General features: G+C 35.8%; 1 protein-coding gene and 1 long non-coding RNA gene across 2 annotated transcripts in view; one reads left to right on the plus strand and one right to left on the minus strand.

The window, feature by feature from the left end:
• Positions 1–13319: 13319 nt before the first annotated feature.
• On the minus strand, positions 13320–16553 carry six2a (SIX homeobox 2a). The gene is made up of 2 exons (XM_058795615.1): positions 15493–16553; positions 13320–14172 (listed from the first exon to the last, which is right to left on the minus strand). Exons 1-2 carry the CDS (start codon positions 16050–16052, stop codon positions 13866–13868), a joined length of 867 nt encoding a protein of 288 aa, XP_058651598.1. The 5' UTR covers positions 16053–16553; the 3' UTR covers positions 13320–13865.
• Positions 16554–17122: 569 nt separating this feature from the next.
• LOC131552101 (uncharacterized) overlaps positions 17123–20596 on the plus strand; it is a 36912-nt gene continuing 33438 nt past the window's right edge. The window contains exon 1 of the long non-coding RNA XR_009273890.1: positions 17123–17249. This is a non-coding gene — a long non-coding RNA (uncharacterized LOC131552101). The remainder of the gene's footprint in view (positions 17250–20596) is intronic.

The following is a 20596-nucleotide window of genomic DNA, read 5'->3' on the forward strand; positions in this document are numbered from 1 at the left end:
AAGTCTGAAAACCCAAGTCTCTCCCGAAACATTCTCACTTGTGGGTGGGTGATGAGTGAGCAGACATGCGTCTCGTAAAGATACCGGAGACAATATATAGCCTAACTATGAGAAACATATAGCCTACACCTGCATTCACATTCTAACTCAAATTAAAACAAGTAGCCCACAAGATAGGCTAGCCTACCAGTGCCTCATATGACAAATAAATAAATAAACAAATAAATAAAAGACTAAATCAAAAATATAAAAACATAAAATAAACTTTTATTGTAATTTATTGTGTTTTTAAATTGGTATCAAGCTACACTATAGTTATTAATTTGTAATGCAATATGTTAATTTACCAAAAGCCCTTAATAAAGTACTACACTTCGCGTACTGGCATCACTATTGTACTAAAAACAACATTAATTAGCCCAAAATAATAATAGCCTAATATGCGGCCTTAACCATAAACTAACAAATATTTAGCTCTGGACAGCTCTCTGCATAGCCACGTGTGATTCAGTGGAGAAGGGCAATTTATACAAAAGGCTATGATATATGTGCACATAAAGACAAAATCGATGAGATATGACAAATATCCACAACAATAGGCTAACAGAAGAATATTAGCCTAATAATGTGAGTCTAGGTTGACTAGTTGAGGCCAATAGACATCGTGAAAGATCTATTTTCGAGAAAAAGAGGGGATAGGAATGAGAAATTTTGGTCTCATAGTTTGTACATCTAAACAATACGCTCAGCTCCAAGAAGCATGCCCTGCCCCAGCTCTTCGCGCTCCCGTGCTCTACTGGCCCGCCTCGACTCTGCCTCCTCAATTAGCGCCGCTCCTACTGGAGCCCCGCTGCGCGCCAGAGCTCGACCTCACAGCCTCCAATAGTCCTAACCGCCTCCTACGGCGATTTCGCTCAACAATCATGAAACCATTTAGCAATTGACTCATTCTGTAAATAATCTTTGACGCACTAACAAAGACGCCATTCAAGAGGAGTGTATTAGCATGAAAGCATTTAAACAGATGTCATGTTAGCTGCTGGTGTATTGGTCGCACATCATTTAGATGAACTACAACTGGCGTTTTTACCCACAGTCATACTCCGGAGGATAAGGGGAAAAATAGGTTATATATACTCCAATCTGTCTTTTTATTATAAAAAGCTATAGAATTAAAATGTATTATCTAGAACTAATTTACAGACACCTGCCTTGCTAAAACGCCTAAAAATTAATAGGCTACGTGAAGACATAGCTATAGCTTAGGCCTCCAGAGAGAGCACGGACTTGTCGACCTAGGTAGGCGTAATTTTATTAATCAGTATATAGTTGAACTTTTTAATATATTTATTTATTTAATTTTTTTTTTTTTTTTACAAAGTTGTGGGGGCGAATTACATGATTGTCGTTGAGTTTAAAGTGTTGCATACTATTCTGAATCATGAAAGCAAAAGATGGATTTCACTTCTGCTTTAAACAGTAGAATGGATTACACATAAAATATGTGAATGCAGTCACAAACCAGGTCCAATATCAACCGTGTTCAAGTGGATGAAAGCGCTTTTCGTATGTGCTCGTTGATCTCGTAGGCGAGTTACGCCATCTTGTGGAGAACGTTTGGAAGCGCCCGTCTTCTTCTGAAGCTCACGTCTTCAGCTGTTATGTATACATTGCATGTGTCCAGTTCACATGAACATAAAATTGCGACTAAATGATGAACGAAAAAGCTTCAAAATATAGGCCTATTTGGATTTCATATCAGGTAGGCCTATTTGAAATTAAATTGGAGCTCAAACTGGTATAGCTCTAAAATACATTTCTAAAAACTCTTTTTTTTGGTTTTAGTTAAGCCAGCTTTGGGTCGTGTCTCTCTCCACTTCATGCCCATCACCAGGAGACAACTCTGAGCTAGCGCACTGCGAGCACATCAATAATTAATCAGCTGTAAGCCAAATGATGTTTAAAAACTGAATTGGATTTCCATTTGTGCTAGATCACAGAGTTGGACAACTCGGAATGTAATGGAATCCCGACTCCCTTAATTTTTCACCACTGATACCCATACTCTTAGAGGACTTGATGTAAAAATGTAATGGGCTCCGCTGGAGCGCGGTCTTTCGACGTTAAACTACAAGGTAAGTGTTGACGAACCATGCTGATAAAGGAGAGTAAAACACTCGTAGCCTATCTATGATACCTTTCTTGGACCTTTCCAGGTTGGGCTTTAAATGATCGCATAACACTTTCTCCGCTCGCCTTTCAATTCTCAGTGACACTGTCTTAAAAGTTATAGGCTTTTTTAAAAAAGAGAGAGAGAGAGAGAAATTTAATACAGGTAGTTGTCGCAGTTTACAACTGCTACACAATCATTAGGCTAGTATTTTTTTTTTAAAGATATCTTTCATATCCACTTAATTTAATTCAACTTCTACACCCTGTCACGTTAGTCACTTAGGCCACCTACTGGCCAAACGTGCGAATCAAACATTCAAGAAAATATTTACATTTGCTGAGAAATACACATGAAGCTTAGGGTATCGCTGGGTGTCACTTTGAGTTTAACTGACTAATTAAAATCAATGCAAAGTAGACCTTATATTGGGCTTCAGATAATATAGGCTAACTGGTTCATAATGTCATTACACATGTAAAAGCACCATTATGTGTTTTGTTAAATAAAACATCAGTGACCCAAAATAGACTTCAAATCGAAATTCTAAATGCATCCAGGTAGGTTAGAATGGGTCTTAGGCCTACGTCACAGATCCTTGTCCTTGTTTTTAACAATGTAGGCTATGATTATTCATACATTCATACATATGGAGTAACATACTGCAGATTTTCCTGTGGAGAGAGACATGTTAATGGTGTGACACATTTCAGGGGTGGACAAAATTAAAATCAGGCAGAGCTTGAAATGAATCTTCATATTTAGATTAGATTAGATTCAACTTTATTGTCATTGTGCAGAGTACAAGTACAGAGCCAATGAAATCCAGTTAGCATCTAACCAGAAGTGCAAATAACAAAGTATATAAATAAATATATATCAAGTATAAAATATGTGTATATACATTAAGCTTTATGACAACTAGTGCAAGTTATGAGGTAGAAGGGTAGAGACCTGCTCAATGCAAATAGCTGTAAATACAACGTAAGCTGCAGAGGAAGTATATACAGAAGGTGGATTATACAGTGAGGTATGTAAAATAGCATATGTTTATACATGGCCAATGGCCACAGTGCAAATGGCATCAGGAGGTAGAAATGTACAAGGGAATGTGCAAAATATCAGAGCAATGTGCAAAAATAACAGAGGGAATAATAAGAACATTGTGATTGGGGCGGAGACAGATTATTGTACAGTGCAGTTCAAAATTCATCTTAATCTAAATTAATTTACTCTGCAACAACAATTGCACAAATAAATATAGAAATGTTGGGTAAAGTGAAATGGTAGCCTACTGTTATATGGGCCATTCTACAGAATTGGTCCAAAGTCAGAGTTGGAAACATCTTGAAAAAAAAGTGTATTTTTCCAAAAAAATTATATGTATGTAAATTGTATAATATCCAAGGTACACATTTCTAGTAATTGTGCAGTTAATTCTCATATTGTATTTTCAGAAATTTTGGAATATTTGTCCTCTCCCCAAATTTGTCACCACCGAAACACAGTAATAATAATTTAATTAGAAGGGATATATTTTGACTTAAGATTTTGCTTAGATCTAGATTGTAAATATATATTTTTGCTATTTTATTAAAATTTTTATAAGAGGTAAATTCATAATTAAATGTTTAACAATATTTCAAGTGTAATTTAGGAGATTTGTTGTATTTTGAATCCAGTATGTTGATCATACTGATTTCAAAGTTAAGGATTCATTAGTTTGAATAAACATTGTACCAAAAACTATCACAATATCTATAGTTGATAATTCAGTATACTTTATTTTTGACAAAACATCCCATGTTTCAGTAGTGACAGCACGTTTTCGGTAGTTACAGTAACGCTTTGGTAGCAACCACATCACATTACAGAATTTTAACTCACATACTAAAACACTACTAAAACATACTAAAATATTAAAAATGCAAAACTATACTAAACTTTTGTTTATTTCCCCCAAATATGAGGATTATGTGTTCCCTTTTGTCACTACCGAAACAATGATGACATGTTTCAGTAGTGACAATTTTAGATACTTTTGAACCTAGCTCAAAGATGCTAATCAGCACGTGGTTGGCTAGCACAGTTCTGAATAGTGATATACATATAAAAACTAAATGTTATGGAATAACTCCCAAAAAAAGTGTGCTTAATTGCAGAAAAAGGTGTCCGGTAGTGACGTTCCTTAAAGTTACACACAGATTTTTCAGACTTTTGAACACATTTACCTCAAAATGATGAGACCCATCTACTCACACCTTGTGGGCTATAAGAGAGGGGGACACATGAATATTTCCTCATCATAAATTTATGGGTTTAGTTCAAATCAGTCTCGGCCAATAGACTAAAACATACACTGTTTCAGTAGTGACATGAAAAATGCGGGACAATTTTTTACATAGTTTCATAATTTACAAAGAAAATATAAAATAAATATTTTTTTTTTACTTTAACCAACTTTTTAAAAGAATCAAAAAGATACTTTTAAAAACTTTTCAAAAATTATTTCAATATCATTTTCATAAGTTGAAATATAGGGGTTAGGGTTCAGGACAGCCACCTCCCAATTGAAAGTACCCAATAAATTATGATTTTATATAGCCTATATTAAGCTTACTTATATTTTAAATATTATTGTGGGTTGCAATGTATAATAGAAGGATCTTAATAAACATCTAAGATTTGAATAGCCAACTTAAATGCTTTTTAAATGTGTTTTTGGTTGTGGGACAGCAGTTTGCACCAATTCTGTAGAATGGCCCGTATATGAAACTAAAACCACCAATAGGTGGCGGCAAGTCTCAAAAAGTTAACCATAGAATCGTTTATTGATCCGATTCTTTCAAACCGGCTGAATCATTCATAAACGAAGCAAGTGACTGTCTTTATGAATGGGTCAATCAATTATTGAGGATGAACCAAACATCATTCTTTGTTGCTGTTAGACGCTTTGTTTGGAACTTTGTTTGTTGGCAAAAACAGCTAAAACAGTCCAAAATTTGCTAAAAATCTACAAATCGTCAGTTATTATATAGGCTATAAAAACTTGTTTATTGAACTAAATAAATAAAGTACAAAATAAATATGAAAAAAAACAGAAGTCCGGAAATGTTGGGACGTTTTTTAAATTTGAATAAAATGAAAACTAAAAGAATTTCAAATCACATGAGCCAATATTTTATTAGACGTCATATGTTGCTCTAAAACCTTTATATACCTTTCAACATTCATAGTGCCTTCCAAAATATGCAAGCTTCCCATATCGTATGCACTTATGCTCCTCCATACCATTAGAGATGCTGGCTTTTGAATTGAACGCTGATAACACGCTGGAAGGTCTCCCTCCTCTTTATCCCGGAGGACACAGCATCCATGATTTCCAACAAGAATGTCAAATTTGGACTTGTCTGACCATAGAACACTTTTCCACTTTGAAACAGTACATTTTAAATGAGCCTTGGCCCACAGGAAACAACAGCGCTTCTGGACTATGTCCACATATGGTTTCCTTTTTGGATGATAGAGCTTTAGTTGGCATCTGCAGATAGCAGGGTGGTTTGTGTTTACCGACAGTGGTTTCTGGAAGTATTCCTGGGCCCATTAAGTAATGTCAATGACAGAATCATGCTGATGAGTGATGCAGTGTCGTCTGAGGGCCCGAAGACCACAGGCATCCAACAAAGGTCTTCGGCCTTGTCCCTTACGCACAGATATTTCTCCAGTTTCTCTGAATCTTTTGATGATGTTATGCACTGTAGATGATGAGATTTGCAAAGCCTTTTCAATTTGATGTTGAGGAACGTTGTTTTTAAAGTTTTTTTTACGCACTCTTTCACAAATTGGAGAGCCTCTGCCCATCTTTACTTCTGAGAGACTCTGCGTCTCTAAGACATCCCTTTTATAGCTAATCATGTTACAGACCTGATGTCAATTAACTAAATTAGTTGCTAGATGTTCTCTCAGCTGAATCTTTTCAAAATGTCTTGCTTTTTCAGCCTTTTATTGCCCCCGTGCCAACTTTTCTGAGAAATGTAGCAGGCATCAAATTTGAAATGAGCTCATTTAGTGGATAAAAGTGTAAAATTTCTCCGTTTAAACATTTGTTATGTTCTCTATGTTCTATTGTGAATAAAATATTGGCTCATCTGATTTGAAAGTCTTTTAGTTTTCATTTTATTCAAATTTAAAAAATGTGCCAACATTTCTGGAATTCAGGTTGTATCAAATTTGCAATCGTGCTGAAATTTCAGGAAAATAGTCTTGCTCGTGTAATATTGCTTAACTATAGTTATGATTATAAACACAAACACACACACACATACACACACACACACACACACACACATAAAACAAGTACAGGGGCAATTCATAGGCCTATCTTACATTTAGGGGGCATTTTGCTCGGCGCTATTTTAGGCCAGACTTGCTTGCTGCTTACCTTGCTGTCACCAATGAAGGCAGGTCCGGGAGAAAAGCTATACTGGACGGAGTCACAGAGAGACTTGGATGTTGTTCCACAGAGCGCGCACGATTTGCGTGTGTTACCTGTGGTAATGTCAAAGACAGTAGGGGCAAATATAACCTTAATGCAATTGTTGGGCACAAGATTAATTGATGCCACGAGCCAAATTTTAATAAAATAAGTGAATAAATACATAAATAAATAAACATTATCTTGCAAAAACAACACCTATCAGTGGCCAAAAAGGCTGGTGCCTGAGCAACCTGTTACATTTTAAGTAAGGATTAAGTACAAATTTATACGAAACCTCCAACTCTGTAGGCCTATCTGATTCATGTATCTGATTTTTTTAAAAAGTATAAAATATAAAATTGCCTAATATCCATGTTTTCTGACAGTGTTAAAGCTGCTATATGCCTACTGTTAGAACAGATAAGGTTTAAACAACAGCATTTTTAATCATAATCATATAGGCTATTTTTACATCATATTTTAAATTTCACTTTTTAATGTGGGAGGCACAAAGAAACATTTAGCTGAATGTCTTTATGTTAACTTAATATTGCTTTATATATAATTGGTGGACCCCTTGCAATACCGCTGCTGACCCTCTAGATGTCATGAACACTTCGTTAAAATCACTGGCTGTGCCTTTATTTTTCAGGTCTCCCTGAGAAACTTTAAAGGCGACTGAAGGTGATTGATATTAAACTGTAGTGAACAATAAAAGTCAAAATCTATAATAAATGAGATGGTGAAGCTTCTTTTTTCACAATTCATGAAGTGAAATCTAAATTTCTTTTAGTTTCAGTAAAGAAAACACTAAATAGAAAAGATGAGATGTAATAAAGAGGTTATGAAGGTGAAAAGCAGAAGTGCTGCAGCAGCAGATCTTTATGCAACAACATGTCTATACTATTACCTCATTAAAGTAAGAGATGTAGATGAGATGCTGATGATGAAAAGTAGCCTAGATTTGTGTCCACTTTCAAACAAACATATTTGTTGGTTTTTAGATTTATATCTATATGAAATAAAAATATTTTGGTCCTTTATTCTGTAATTTATATTTAATTGTAATTATATAGTGTGCAGGTCACTCAACTTACCCTGTGACCTGGCTCTTAAGTAAGCTTCAACATAAGGCAGACTGTACCTCTTTTTTTGTCAAGTATTTCAATAGCATGGTATTATATGCCTTCTTATAATATATGATTAGTTCAAATGCATTCTAATGTACAGTTAGCCTTTTTTCTTTTTCTAAGAATGACCTCCACTTTCTGCATTCTCACCGAAAGTTTCAGACTGCTGATATTCTCACAATAGACAATAGGTCTGCTTGGGTTCTCTGATGGCCAGTCAATCTCTGGATGGCACAACAGTTATCCCAGTGAATAGAAAGAAGAGTCTTATCTTCCCTTTTCCCTCATACATTTTTGCTTGGCACATAGTGGTGGTGGAAGAATACATATTTTAGATTTCTTTTATATTCACACTTTGTTTTATATGTGTCATTATGGGATAATCATGGGCAGTGTTGGGGTGTAACTAGTTACATGTAATGGAATTAAGTAATTTAATTACAAATAAATGTGACTAATCTCTGAGAAAACACATGTAAATAAATTACAGTTACTTATGAAAATGTTAATAATTACAAAGGAGGTTACATCTGAATATTTTCACACACACACGTTCGTTTTTTGTGAAAAGTGGGGACATCCCATAGGCGTAATGGTTTTTATAGTGTAATGACTGTATGTGCTATTGCCCTACACCAACCCTACACCTAACCCTATCCCTTACATGAGACTGTGCATTTCAACTTTTCCCAAAAAAACCTCACTCTGTATGATTTATAAGCGTTGTGAAAAGTGGGGACATGGGTCAATGTCCTGAGATGTCACCTTCACCTTGTAATACCTATGTCATACCTTTGTCATTATACAAATCTATGTCCTGACTTTTCCCCAAAATGCACGCACACACACACACACACACACACACACACACACACTTAATTGAATTATTTCCCAAATTGCACTGACTGCTCTTTAAGACACAGAATAGGATACATGCTTATTCAATAACTATTTTATTTGGGTTACTTTTTAGGATTAGCAGTTTTTTTTTCTCCCCAATGCATTGCTATTCCAAAAGAAATGCTATAGTCTGGTTTTGTGGTGGCTGTGCTTCAAAATTTAAATTTAAAAAATATGAATTAAAAAATTTATAAAACATAAAAAAAAAAAAAAATCTAAATCAAAAAGTAATCAAATGTAATCAGCTATACATTAATTTAATAAAGTAACTGAAATAGTTACACTACTTATTACCTTTTAAATAGGGTCATTTGTAATCTGTAACCCATCACAATTCCAAAGTAACCTTCCCAACACTGACCATGGGATAACTCTTATATATGAAATACCTGGGAAACAAATTCATACATATATTGTCATAAGAGGCCAACAGACGTCTTTTCTTCTTCTTATTATTATTATTATTGGTTTTTTCCTAGAATTAATCGTTTTGCTATGACGTAAACCTGACACAACTAGGCTATGTTTCAGAGATTGTCAACAATCTTTCTGCAGCTACTCATTTGTTCAATAGAGGGCGTCAATGAGATCACAACATGAAGAGTTTCATTCATGCTTTGCTGTGCAGTCCCTGCTACTTTCAATGTTGTTTGTAAATTGTAGATTGTAGCAAAGCAACCCCCTCAACACGTTTACTTAGCTATCTATATGGGGACATTCATAGATAGTAGTCTATAGTTAGTCTATTTAGCTTCTGTTTAAAATGTATTGTTTTTATATTCAGCTAGTTTAGCTGGCTTATACTACTATTTACATGTACCTTGATTAATTCTACGACATATCCTAACCGAAATCTTTCTGCATTTTTACAAATGACAAATGTACAAATTTTTACAAATGTTAATATATTTTATTTTATTTATTTTTAATGGGGGTGTACCCAAAAATGAGGTTTGGGAAATTTGTCATAGTTCATTTCTGGGTAAAAATAAATAAATATATGGTTAAGAAGGCACACACACGTTGGTATATGTGGTTTACGGGGACTCTCTAGTCTACGCGGTTTTTGTAATGTACAAACATTATATCCCCTTATCCTAGCCCTACCCATCACAGAAAACGTTCTGCATGTTAATATTTTCAAAAAAAAAAAAAAAAATTCTACGTTTTTAATCCATTTGGTTTACGACGACACAGGAAGTGTCCATGTCCATTTTCACGTTGTAATACCTATAATTGTAACCATTTGTGTCCTCATAAACCATAATATAAACCTGTACACCTTTCCATTGAATAGCAAGGCCACTTTGTATCTGAACATTCCTGATCAACCTGGTTTTGAAACCTCATCAGTACATAAGTCAACCTTACCAACACATAGGCTAACGTTATTTAAAACAGTTTACTAAACTAATTGCATAAATCACGTGCAATTTCTGGTTTTATGTAGTTATGTAGAGGTTGGTTGTGTTTTCAAAAGTCATAGAATTGTGTTCAGCCTCTGAATAAGTATTAAATGCAGTATGCTTTCCTTAAAAGTAGTACGAGCATTTCATATAAAAGTAGGCCAACAGTGAACTTTTAATAAATAGTGGGTTAAAATAACACCAATGCAGGATGTGCGTAAAATAATATTTGATGTTCCAAACAAGTGAAGATGATTCATGTCTTATTTTTGAAAAATTAGGGATATTATTTGGGATAAAACGGGCTCAATCAAATAACACGATGCTACAGTTGCGACCTAATTTGTCATAGAGACAAACAAGGAACGTGTTATTGCATCATGACACCTATGGACCAGAAAAGCTTACCTTGGTTACCATTACAGGCAGTCATTCTCCTTGGTTTCAAAAGTTTATAAATGAACATACCTGAATTATTTGCCTAAATAACGCCGAGTTGACAGTTGCCATGTATTTCCGATGAATAACAGGAACACGCTGGATACAGAATTTCGTAATGTGATAACTCTTCATCAGACCGTCTGCTAAATCAAACAATATTCGCTTTTAATAAAATATAGTAGCCTAGTCTGCTGACATACGTTGTTTAATGTCACTAAGCAACGTTTAATGAAAGTAAGCTAATGATTAACATGAATATGAATAGCTATTTTTAGGGGGGAAAATAATTTAAAATGTGTTCCAAGGACGTTATTACTAACATTGCATAGGCTATATTTACGAGCGAGCTGTACCCCATAAAAAACATGAAGAATGATTCTGTAATAGCCTATTTATCTACATTTTTTTCATGATAATGGTTTGATAATGATTTATTTATTTGTATCATTATTCCTTCATTAATTTATATGTCTTTCATTCATTTGGAGTCATCAGAATCAGAATGAGCTTTATTGCCAGGTATGTTTACACATACGAGGAATTTGTTTTCGTGAGAATGACAGCGACAGAACAATGAATAGCTATCCGTGGTTAAGCGTGATTTATGTATTTGTATCATTGTTCGTTTATTTAGCCTAAATGTATTCCTATTCATTAATTTATGGACTAAGAGAGTCATGAATCTATAGCTATCCAGTTCTTGTATTCAGGTTAGCAGCACTTAATATTGATCAGGTTACTGAAGCCCAAAATATAAAAATGTTTTCCGAATTATACAAAAAGCAATGTAATATAAACACATAGCTATAGGCTAGGCTATATGTTTATATTGAAACTTTTTAGCTTTAGTCTTCAGTCCTTCCTAAATTAATTGTCTCGAGTCAAGCTCAAAACAATCATTTTTACCTAATAAAAATTAATTTTAAAAATCCTGTAGCAAAATGAAAAAAAAAAAAAAAAGCTTTAAGCTGACTAAAATAAAATAGTTTTGAAGGTAAAAACAACGAAGAAAGGAAAGTCGTTTTTTAGTCTTTTAACATGTAAAGAATATAACCAGTACGCATAATTTATGCCTCTAGTTTAGAGCAACAGTTTTGAATAGCAACAATATTATATGTACCAATAAACGTGTTTGATTTGTTTCATGCATATATTCGTTTTTTTGGACAGAGCAAGCCCCCTCAAAAATGGAGCTCTGTGGGAAGTCACAGTGCAAAAAACTGTTGCATTTGGTTGCAGACCCAGTTTTTTTTTTTTTATTTAAAGAAAGAGATAGAAGCAGTGAGAGAGGTAGTGAAGGAGACTGGTGATGGAATGCAACTAACGCAAAATTGCAAGACTGTTAAACGTCATCTCCTCATAAACAAGCTTTCCAGCATTAACTCAGCGTATAAGATTGCATTTATAGCGTATTAGCCTCACTACTGAGAGAGCTTTTCTTAACATCTTTTGCCCGAAGTTTTTACGACCTATCCGTCTCTCTTACAGCATACATAGACTCGGTAACATACAGCGTTTTTAGGCATTTGTTGTGTCCTAAAGAGGACACAAACAACATTGTAGGCTACTTAATTCTCTGGAGATACAGACATTGTTTTTTAAAATGCTAGTGCAACAAACTTGGTGTCGTAGGTTAATAAGCCTTTTCAGAATAATTGCTACCACCTTGTTTAAAAGAGAAATAATTTGCGTGAACACAGGACTGTTGTGATCCTTCGTACACTAAAGTAAGCTACGCAAAAAGTAATTAAGTAGCCTACCAGATCAAATAAACCGTTTATAAACGTGTAGATTTACGAAAATACTAACCCTGTAAAAAAGAATGTGCACCAATAGAAGAAAAATACCATCATCTCCTTTTGGATATGTGTGAACAGATTTGACTATAACTGATAATATTTGCGTACAGACCTCTGAAGAACTGTTGTACGCAATCTTTTAATATCATGAACATACTGAATGTTAAGCAGTTCGAGTCACGGAAGAAAAGATGTTTCCTGAATCCAATTTTTTGCTAAATATTTTGAGGATACGTCCATTCTAAACAAATTGTTTTTCACGATGTCACTCACAAACTGCAGCTAGAGAACCCACTACTTAATCTCTTACCGAATTATAGCCTAATAATACCAAAAGAAAAAGAAAAAAATAATAAAAAATAATAAGACCAATTATTATTTTGTCTCATTGGCGGATTAGTTTTAAATAATAATAATGACGGTAGCCTAATTATTTATCCATTAATCTCAAAATTAATCCGTGTTCTAGAAATAAAATTATCTCAAAGAATGCCATCATTCTGGTAGCTGTAGGCCTAATGTTGCGCTCGAGCATTGTGCGGCACTGAAATATGTAGCCTAATTATGGATAGGCCTATGGAGCACACTGAATATCAGATTAGCTATAGAACCGCATGACACGTGCACTGTGAAGTTTCTGAACATTAGAAAAACACTGGCATCGCTTGTGTTTGTGGTCGAAAATTGGGCATAACAAGAAACATACATATATTTCCATTTTTTTTTTTTAAGGGTCAAATAGCCTACTTTATAACCGTTACCTACTGTAACATGGATCATGCACTGTTATAAATCCAAAATCTTATCATTTCTAAAAGCTTAATTTTTGAATCAATCAAGATCATGTTCACTGCAGTCTAAAACTATTTTTCGGAAGCACCACGGGACCAGATGCATGTCATTTTAGTAAACAGGGTCTCCTACGATCAAATCAGAACACCTGCTCAGACCATTGCACAGCATGCACAACAAAACCATTCAAACATTTTCTTTGCTCAGTAAATGCATCTTATTTTATTGTTAAGGGTATATGAAACTATGATGAGTTTGGAGTTTATTGTTTATTGATCCCAAAGGTTACATGCAGTCGCTTTCCAAAAGTAAAATACAAATGAAAATGAAGAGATGCCCCATAGTTCTTCAAAAATGCTGTGTTGATATTAAAACATTTCATTAAACGAAATCCCATTAAAGTCAAACGACGTATGGCCTTTTTAAAAGAATAAATGTAAACAAACGGAATATGCGACTGAAAAGTCCTGGGTCAATTGCAATCTAAAATAATAACGATATCAAATAAAGTTGATATCAACAATTAAGACGTTTATTAGCATGTTTATTAACAATAGATCATGGCATTTCATTCTAGAAAAATACCTCTATCAAGGCCCTCCATATCAGCTTTGCGAGTAGGTCAGCCGACAAACATCCACAACTGTCTTTGTCCGTTCCATGTCTCATTTGCTTTTGTTTTATACGTGTCTGGAGATGTTTTACTCTAAACGTTCATGTACAAGCGTCCTTTGGAAAGGGTCCACATGTTTAAGAGCCAAGGTCGACCAAGTTTGATGACATAGGGTTCAGTATAGTGTCATGTAATGAATGGTGGTGATGCACGGAATCTGCACTAGGTACTGGGATGGCGCTGGGACCGGGTGGAGGTGCGAGGCCGTGGAGGGACTGAAGCCCGGAGTTTGACGTGAGGAGCAAGGCCGGGCTTGACGAGGTGTGATCTGGGGTACCAGACGGCGTTTTGTCGTCGTCCGAGCTTCCTAAAATAGTCTTATTTCCATTCATGGAAGACGTTAACGGGTTGTGACTGTTTGTGTTCGAGTTCTCATTATTCTCCCTGGGAAAATGAGAATTTAGAGTAAGGGTTAGAGCAACATATCCGACAAGTTTAGTATTCAAAACTGTTAGTGGGCTGTAATTAAAATTCACTCATCTGCTGTAAAATCATGTCTGACATTACAGGATCAACCAATAAACTAAATAAACAAATAAATACGTAGCAACATATAAAACACACCTTCTGCTAATAATAATAATAATGCCATTATTCGAATATTAGTCGTATATTTTATAGATAGGCTTTAATAAACAACATTAATATTATTCAATTCATATTATTTAGAGCATTAGGTCTAATACATTTGAAGACAACGGTTTGGTTCTGTAGGTATTAAACGTTTATATTAGAAAATACTACAAAAAGCGAATTAAAAAATTTATTTAAAATATAAAAAATATTAAAAAATGATCTCTTTACTCTTGGTCTATTACAACACAGAGTATCAGATTACGTAACACAAATATAAAGCATGTACGGCTGTTAACGGTGTGTGTGTGTATTTGTGTCTGAATCAATCATTCGTCCTATTGCACTTCTTAATTCGTGTCGATATTAATAATTTGTAGCCTATTAAAGAACGTTCAAGCATATTAGCGAGCAAATACAGGAAAACGTGAATTATGTAGGCCCTAATTTTTAACATGGTTTGAAAATAAATCGCCTGGGTTAAAAACAGTGTCACCTACTGATTTATCTAAATTCTCAATCACAACATGTCAAGTAAAAGTTCTTTCATTAAGTATTAATTAAGTATAAAGTATCGGGAAACGTACGAGCTAGTTTAATGGTTTACACTGTGGTTTCAACTTGACTACCTCGCCTGCGGGTGAAACAAGACACCCGTTTAAGGAGTATGCAACTGCACACATTCTAAACAATAGTAGATTTACGTAGATAACTCTCAAAATTCGAAAAACTTTCCTATTAATTATCAGTAATATTTCACCTAAAGTTAGGCCTATATTAGGCCACACCATAATAGGCTACGTACAACACGCTTTATGAGATTTTTTAGAAAAGGATATAAAACTACTACGTTTAAGAAAAGTAGGCATATTGTTAAAAATAACATTAATAGCCTAAATATACATATAAAACGACATTAACAGAATTGGAGAAATGATGACCATTTGTAGCCATCTGTGGGATTTTCTTTTTTTTTTAATGTAGCCTAAGTTTCTTTTAAGATGGTTATACTGACCGCTGACTTAATGCACAGTGCACGACATTAATGAATGCATTGCACGTAAAGAAAGATTTTAAACACGTAATTGAAACAATTTTTAAGCTGTAGTTATTAACGTACTAGACCCGTACCTTTCCTTAGCCTCCGCTGCTCGGTCGCGTTGACGTCTGTTTTTAAACCAGTTACTGACTTGTGTTGTCGTTAGCCCTGTTGCCTCTGCTAGCTCCCTCTTCTCCCGCGGGGAAGGGTATGGGTTATGGGTGTACCATTCCCGCAGCACGCTCCTGCTCTTTTCTTTAAAGCAGTAACTTGTCTCCTCGCCGTCCCAAATGGAGCGGGGTAGCGGAAACTTTCTTCGGACGCGGTACTTCCCAACAGCCCCAAGAGGGCGGCCCCGGAGCTTCTCAGCCTCGATATAATGCGCTTTGAGCCATAGCTGCTGCAACTTTGGGTGGTTGTGCGGAGAGAACTGGTGGCTCTCCAGAATCTTATAAAGCTCTCTGAAATTTCCCCTATGAAAAGCGACCACAGCCTTTGCTTTGAGCACACTCTCGTTCTTGTGGAGATGTTCGCAAGCCGGCAGAGACCACAAGAAGCGCCCGAGACGTTCAATGTTTCCACCCTGCTGAAGGACCTCGCAGACGCACGCCACTTGCTCTTGCGTAAAGCCGAATGTGGGAAGCATAGACATGGTTTGTCACGAATAAACGTTCACTTTTCGTACTTATGTCTGTTTTAACGATGACAGTGACAGTTCTTCAACAGATTTTAAGTAAACCCTCTGAGCGACAAAAATTTAGAACGACTTCTTGAGTAGACGAAATCAAATCCCACTCCGGGCGTAGAGAGGCACAAAACTTTAGATCCGTTCAAGCAAGCATAATACACCGTATATCCATCTAAAGCACACGAGAGAAAGTTGTTCCTCCTGCGCGAGTCTCTCGCCACCTCTTCTATGTCGTTTCAGCATAACGCACTCCCGAAGAAGGACCTCGCTCTCTTGTTTTAATAATATTATTCTAAGCTGGCAAGAAAAGCGATTATGTGAACTGTGATTGGTTGGTTATCTGACCCGGGGATGATGAGGATAAGACAATAGTTTTAGTCAAATTATTTGCCATGGTTACGCTGTCATTCAAGGTAACCTGATATGCTTTGAGGTGGCTCCTTGGGCTGGCTGACTGATTATTCCCTTCATTTAAAGCCCGCCCACCGACGTCGAAAAATAGCCTCGACTTTCCCTGTATATTACATTTTTGCCCGGGGTTTGACAGACACTTCTAGCAACCAAAGAGCGCTGATCTTTGAGGTAGTGAGGTAGCAGCAGTTGAGATGAGAGCGCCAGAGCAAGACTGCGCACCAGACGCTCTCCAAACCAAGTAGCCGGAGTGTGAGTGACCATAAGCAGACAATCCACCCTGCAAACTTACCACTTTTTAACTTGTTGATCACATCAAAACTATTTAAGCGTTCGGGAAACTCTCAGAAACCACACACGGGCTCTCTCTAATTCTTTTGCAGCACATCATTATTACTGCTATCAAATGCAATAAAATAAAATCTCAATTTGACACAAACATGTTTTTTTTTTTGCAAGCACATCCAGTCTGCATTTTATTTTCCTGTTCAATTCAGTTTTTTTTTTTTTTTTAAACGGACCAGTTGTGCTGTGTTATGCATTATTTAGCAGTTGTTGAAGATAAACAAGGGGGTATGTTTCTCCAAGTGCACACGCGTGAAAGCCAGGCATTATGGACTGGAGTGCAACAGGGTTGGAGGGCGTTTTTAAGTAGTATAGAGCGGTTTTAAAGGATACACGTTAGAAAGAACAGCGATTGGGTATCATACCACAAAGGCATATGAAACACTGCGAGGGACGTTTGCACCGGTAAGACAACTCAGATTCATTAAAAATGCTGTTGACAAAAGCTAATAGAATTAATAATATAATGTTCGTCCTTTTACTAAGTTTGTATATATATATATATATATATATATATACACATATACACATATTCTCAAGCAAAACTATAGAACATTCGTTTTTCTGAAAGTTAACAATGTGAAACACCGCACATAAGTGAGTGGCGCATCTTTTAATGATGCCTATTACTCACACCATTATTGGCATCTCATCAGTCAGTGTCTGTAGTCTGAACTGTAATTCACCATGTAGTGGCACAGAAACAAAGTTCTGCTTTAATCAGGAACGCTCTCTGATTTCAGCTGAATGGTACTTGAGGCCACAAGAAAGTTCAGCAAATGCGCATCTTACAATGAAATAAAAATGCTGACGATGTTGAGACATGCCAACCTTGTCATAAAGCAGAGGCAAAATTGCTTAGCTTAAAGTCTAGTGTCTTTGCAGTTTTTTAGAGACCCGTACTGCATTGCTGAAGTAAAGGCCTGTGATGTGGCTTGTTAGTGAAGACGACTTCAGAACTTGCATAGCATATTATTCAAAACACGTCAAAGCACGCAGCATTCTCTGAGGTTAATATCATGGAGAGATTAAAATACTAAATTTCCAATATACCCCTTTAACTGTTAATTTTGCATAATATAGTCGCACTGGGTCGCTTTACATGTGTAAATATACTTCTGCAAGTTCTGACAAATAAATGATAACATAATGAAACAAGTAATCAATGTTACTGACGCATTTTTGAACAGACATGCTTGTGATCTAATGACTTGAGAAATCTAGCATCTATTGAATTCAATATTTCACTTTTTACATCAGCAACAATTATAATGGCTATTATTACTACATAAAATATACAATACATAATTAGCTACATAATTAACACGAACGAAAGAACAATCCTAAAATCTACATTCAGATTACAGCTAAAATGATATTGTAGGCCTACATGCTGAATTCAACGCAGTTTAATGACTTTTGTTGATATTGTGATAAGTAAGTAAATAAATATTAGGCTAAGCAAAATAATAAATAAAAGCAGAGCTATTAATGCCAGCCTAGGAGACGGTCACTGCCCTTGAAAATGGGTATTATATGGTGCCTAAGTTGCACTTTGCGGTGAGTAAACATTTCACATGTTACTTTGATCCCATTACTTAATAATCTATCATCCCTTACTTAAACAATACTAATATCCGATTTCCAATTGATGCAGATGAACATAATAGTGAGCTTATTCTGTGATCGACACAAATCGAGGTATTTTACCTATATTTTCCATTTGTGACACTGATGAAACTATAACAATGCAGTGAAGTGAAGCAATGGAAAACACATACTGAAAGGATTTTGGATGCTCTGTGTGTGTGTGTGTGTGTGTGTGTGTGTTTGGGGGGGGATATGTCAGTGACAGGCCAAATCAAGGTACTCGTCTCGCCTTGACACTGTTTGTAAACGGCTTGTTTCCACGGATCATTTTGATCAGAGCTTCGCAGGACCTGCGCTGCTCGTCTGCACGGTGATTATTACAATGCTGATGAATGGGGATCGCGTTTCGTCTAATAGCCGCCCCCTGTTTTGACAACCTCCCACAGCTAACCGGAGAGCGCGCAGCCGCAACCTCCACTAATTGGACTGATTATTGCAAGATGTTTTTTCCTCTCTCTCGAAATCGCAGGGTGGCGGCAGTGCGCGGCAGCTCCGTGGCTTGCACCACAAGACCTGATGAGTTACATTCTTTCAGACATGTCATGTTTAGCGGGAATAGAAGGAATTAAACCCAGACGCGTGGTGTCAATGTGCGGTTCAGTGGAAGCAAAACAAGACACCCAGTGTAATTAAAAACTGAAATGAATTAACGTTTCCGCGCGGATAGATAACCAAGTTAAATTTAACAATAAAAAAGACCTAGTGGACATAAGTGTGCATAATGCTGTCAATCACGAAACACTTTCTATGTATTTCTTAAAACAAAGACTTGACAAAATGGGAAAATTTCTAGGCCTAAATTTGACACAGTATGAGCGACTAAAACACGTGCACACACAATATCTGTCTTATGTTTTTAAAATGGTAGGCTATGTGTATTGTATTTGCGACCCATTTTTGCTGTTTTGTGCGTCTGCGAGGTTTCCTAGCCTAATTGTTTACCTTTTTGAATTAAAATGCTTAGGCCTATATGATATTAAGTTTTGTAAATGGGTCATAATTATTTTGAATTTGATGAATATAAACAAACAAACAAATTTATTAATGTTGCAGCCTGTCGCTACAAGCACACTTTGTACATGCCATTACGTTTCGGTTTAAAAATAAATAATAGCTAGAATTCAAAACCAGATAGGAAATATGGTAATTTTTATTTCAAAGTTTGAGACAGCCCAAAACACATTAAAACATAAATGTGTTACAACACTCACCCTCTGTTAAACAAATGAAAGCTATCACAGTGAACGTACATTTTGATTCAGTTGGTAACGAAATTGGTTGTATGCTCTGGGTAATTTGCTACTGGATGAGTCCCTTTATATAGGATGGCGCCCTTTAAGCAACAAGTGCTTTTCTTCAAATGCGGGCTTGGTGGCGTAACGGCTATTTGGTATTAGAATTAGTGCAAGAAATTTCACCCATTCTGACTGTCTCCGTACATTTGAAACTATTAAAACTGGTTATGGTTATTGGTGCAAAACTTATTGTGACACGCACAGACTTTTGCGCTCCTAGGAGACTGGAGTCGCGCGTGACTTGAGGCGAATCTCCTAGTTGTCTCTCACTTCGTTCTAAACGCCAGATGAGCCAGTACTGCTCAACTCAAGAATACAGAAATACAAATTAAAGATTAGCTCAAATTGCTGGCCATATCTTGGTTGATTTATTATGACAATAGCAGTAATGATACAAGATGGCAATAATAAGCACGGCAGGGGAGAAAATACCTATGCATAAAATTCACTTAATAAATATTAAAGCAATCTGAAGGTAAATTATAAATGTTTGAGCATATACGCGTGAAATAAATGGCAAGACTATAGATGAAAAAAGGGTGTCAAACCAGGCAAATTCAATGTTTCAATTTCACTCGATATTGTAGGACATAAAAAAATCGAAGATTAAAAAATGACCATTTTTGTCTATTCTGCGTTTTAATGTTTTAACAAACTTGAAAAAAAAAAAAGTAATTTATAGTTTTACTAAGATAAAATAAAGTAGCCTATTTGGGAACGTAGGTCACTGGTGGTTGGCCGTATGTGTACATGAAATATGACAGGTAGTTTTATATTTAATAAATCGTATGGTATACCTGATATCTC

This window comes from Onychostoma macrolepis, chromosome 13, assembly GCF_012432095.1.
Source record: "Onychostoma macrolepis isolate SWU-2019 chromosome 13, ASM1243209v1, whole genome shotgun sequence".
Lineage (NCBI taxonomy): Eukaryota > Metazoa > Chordata > Actinopteri > Cypriniformes > Cyprinidae > Onychostoma > Onychostoma macrolepis.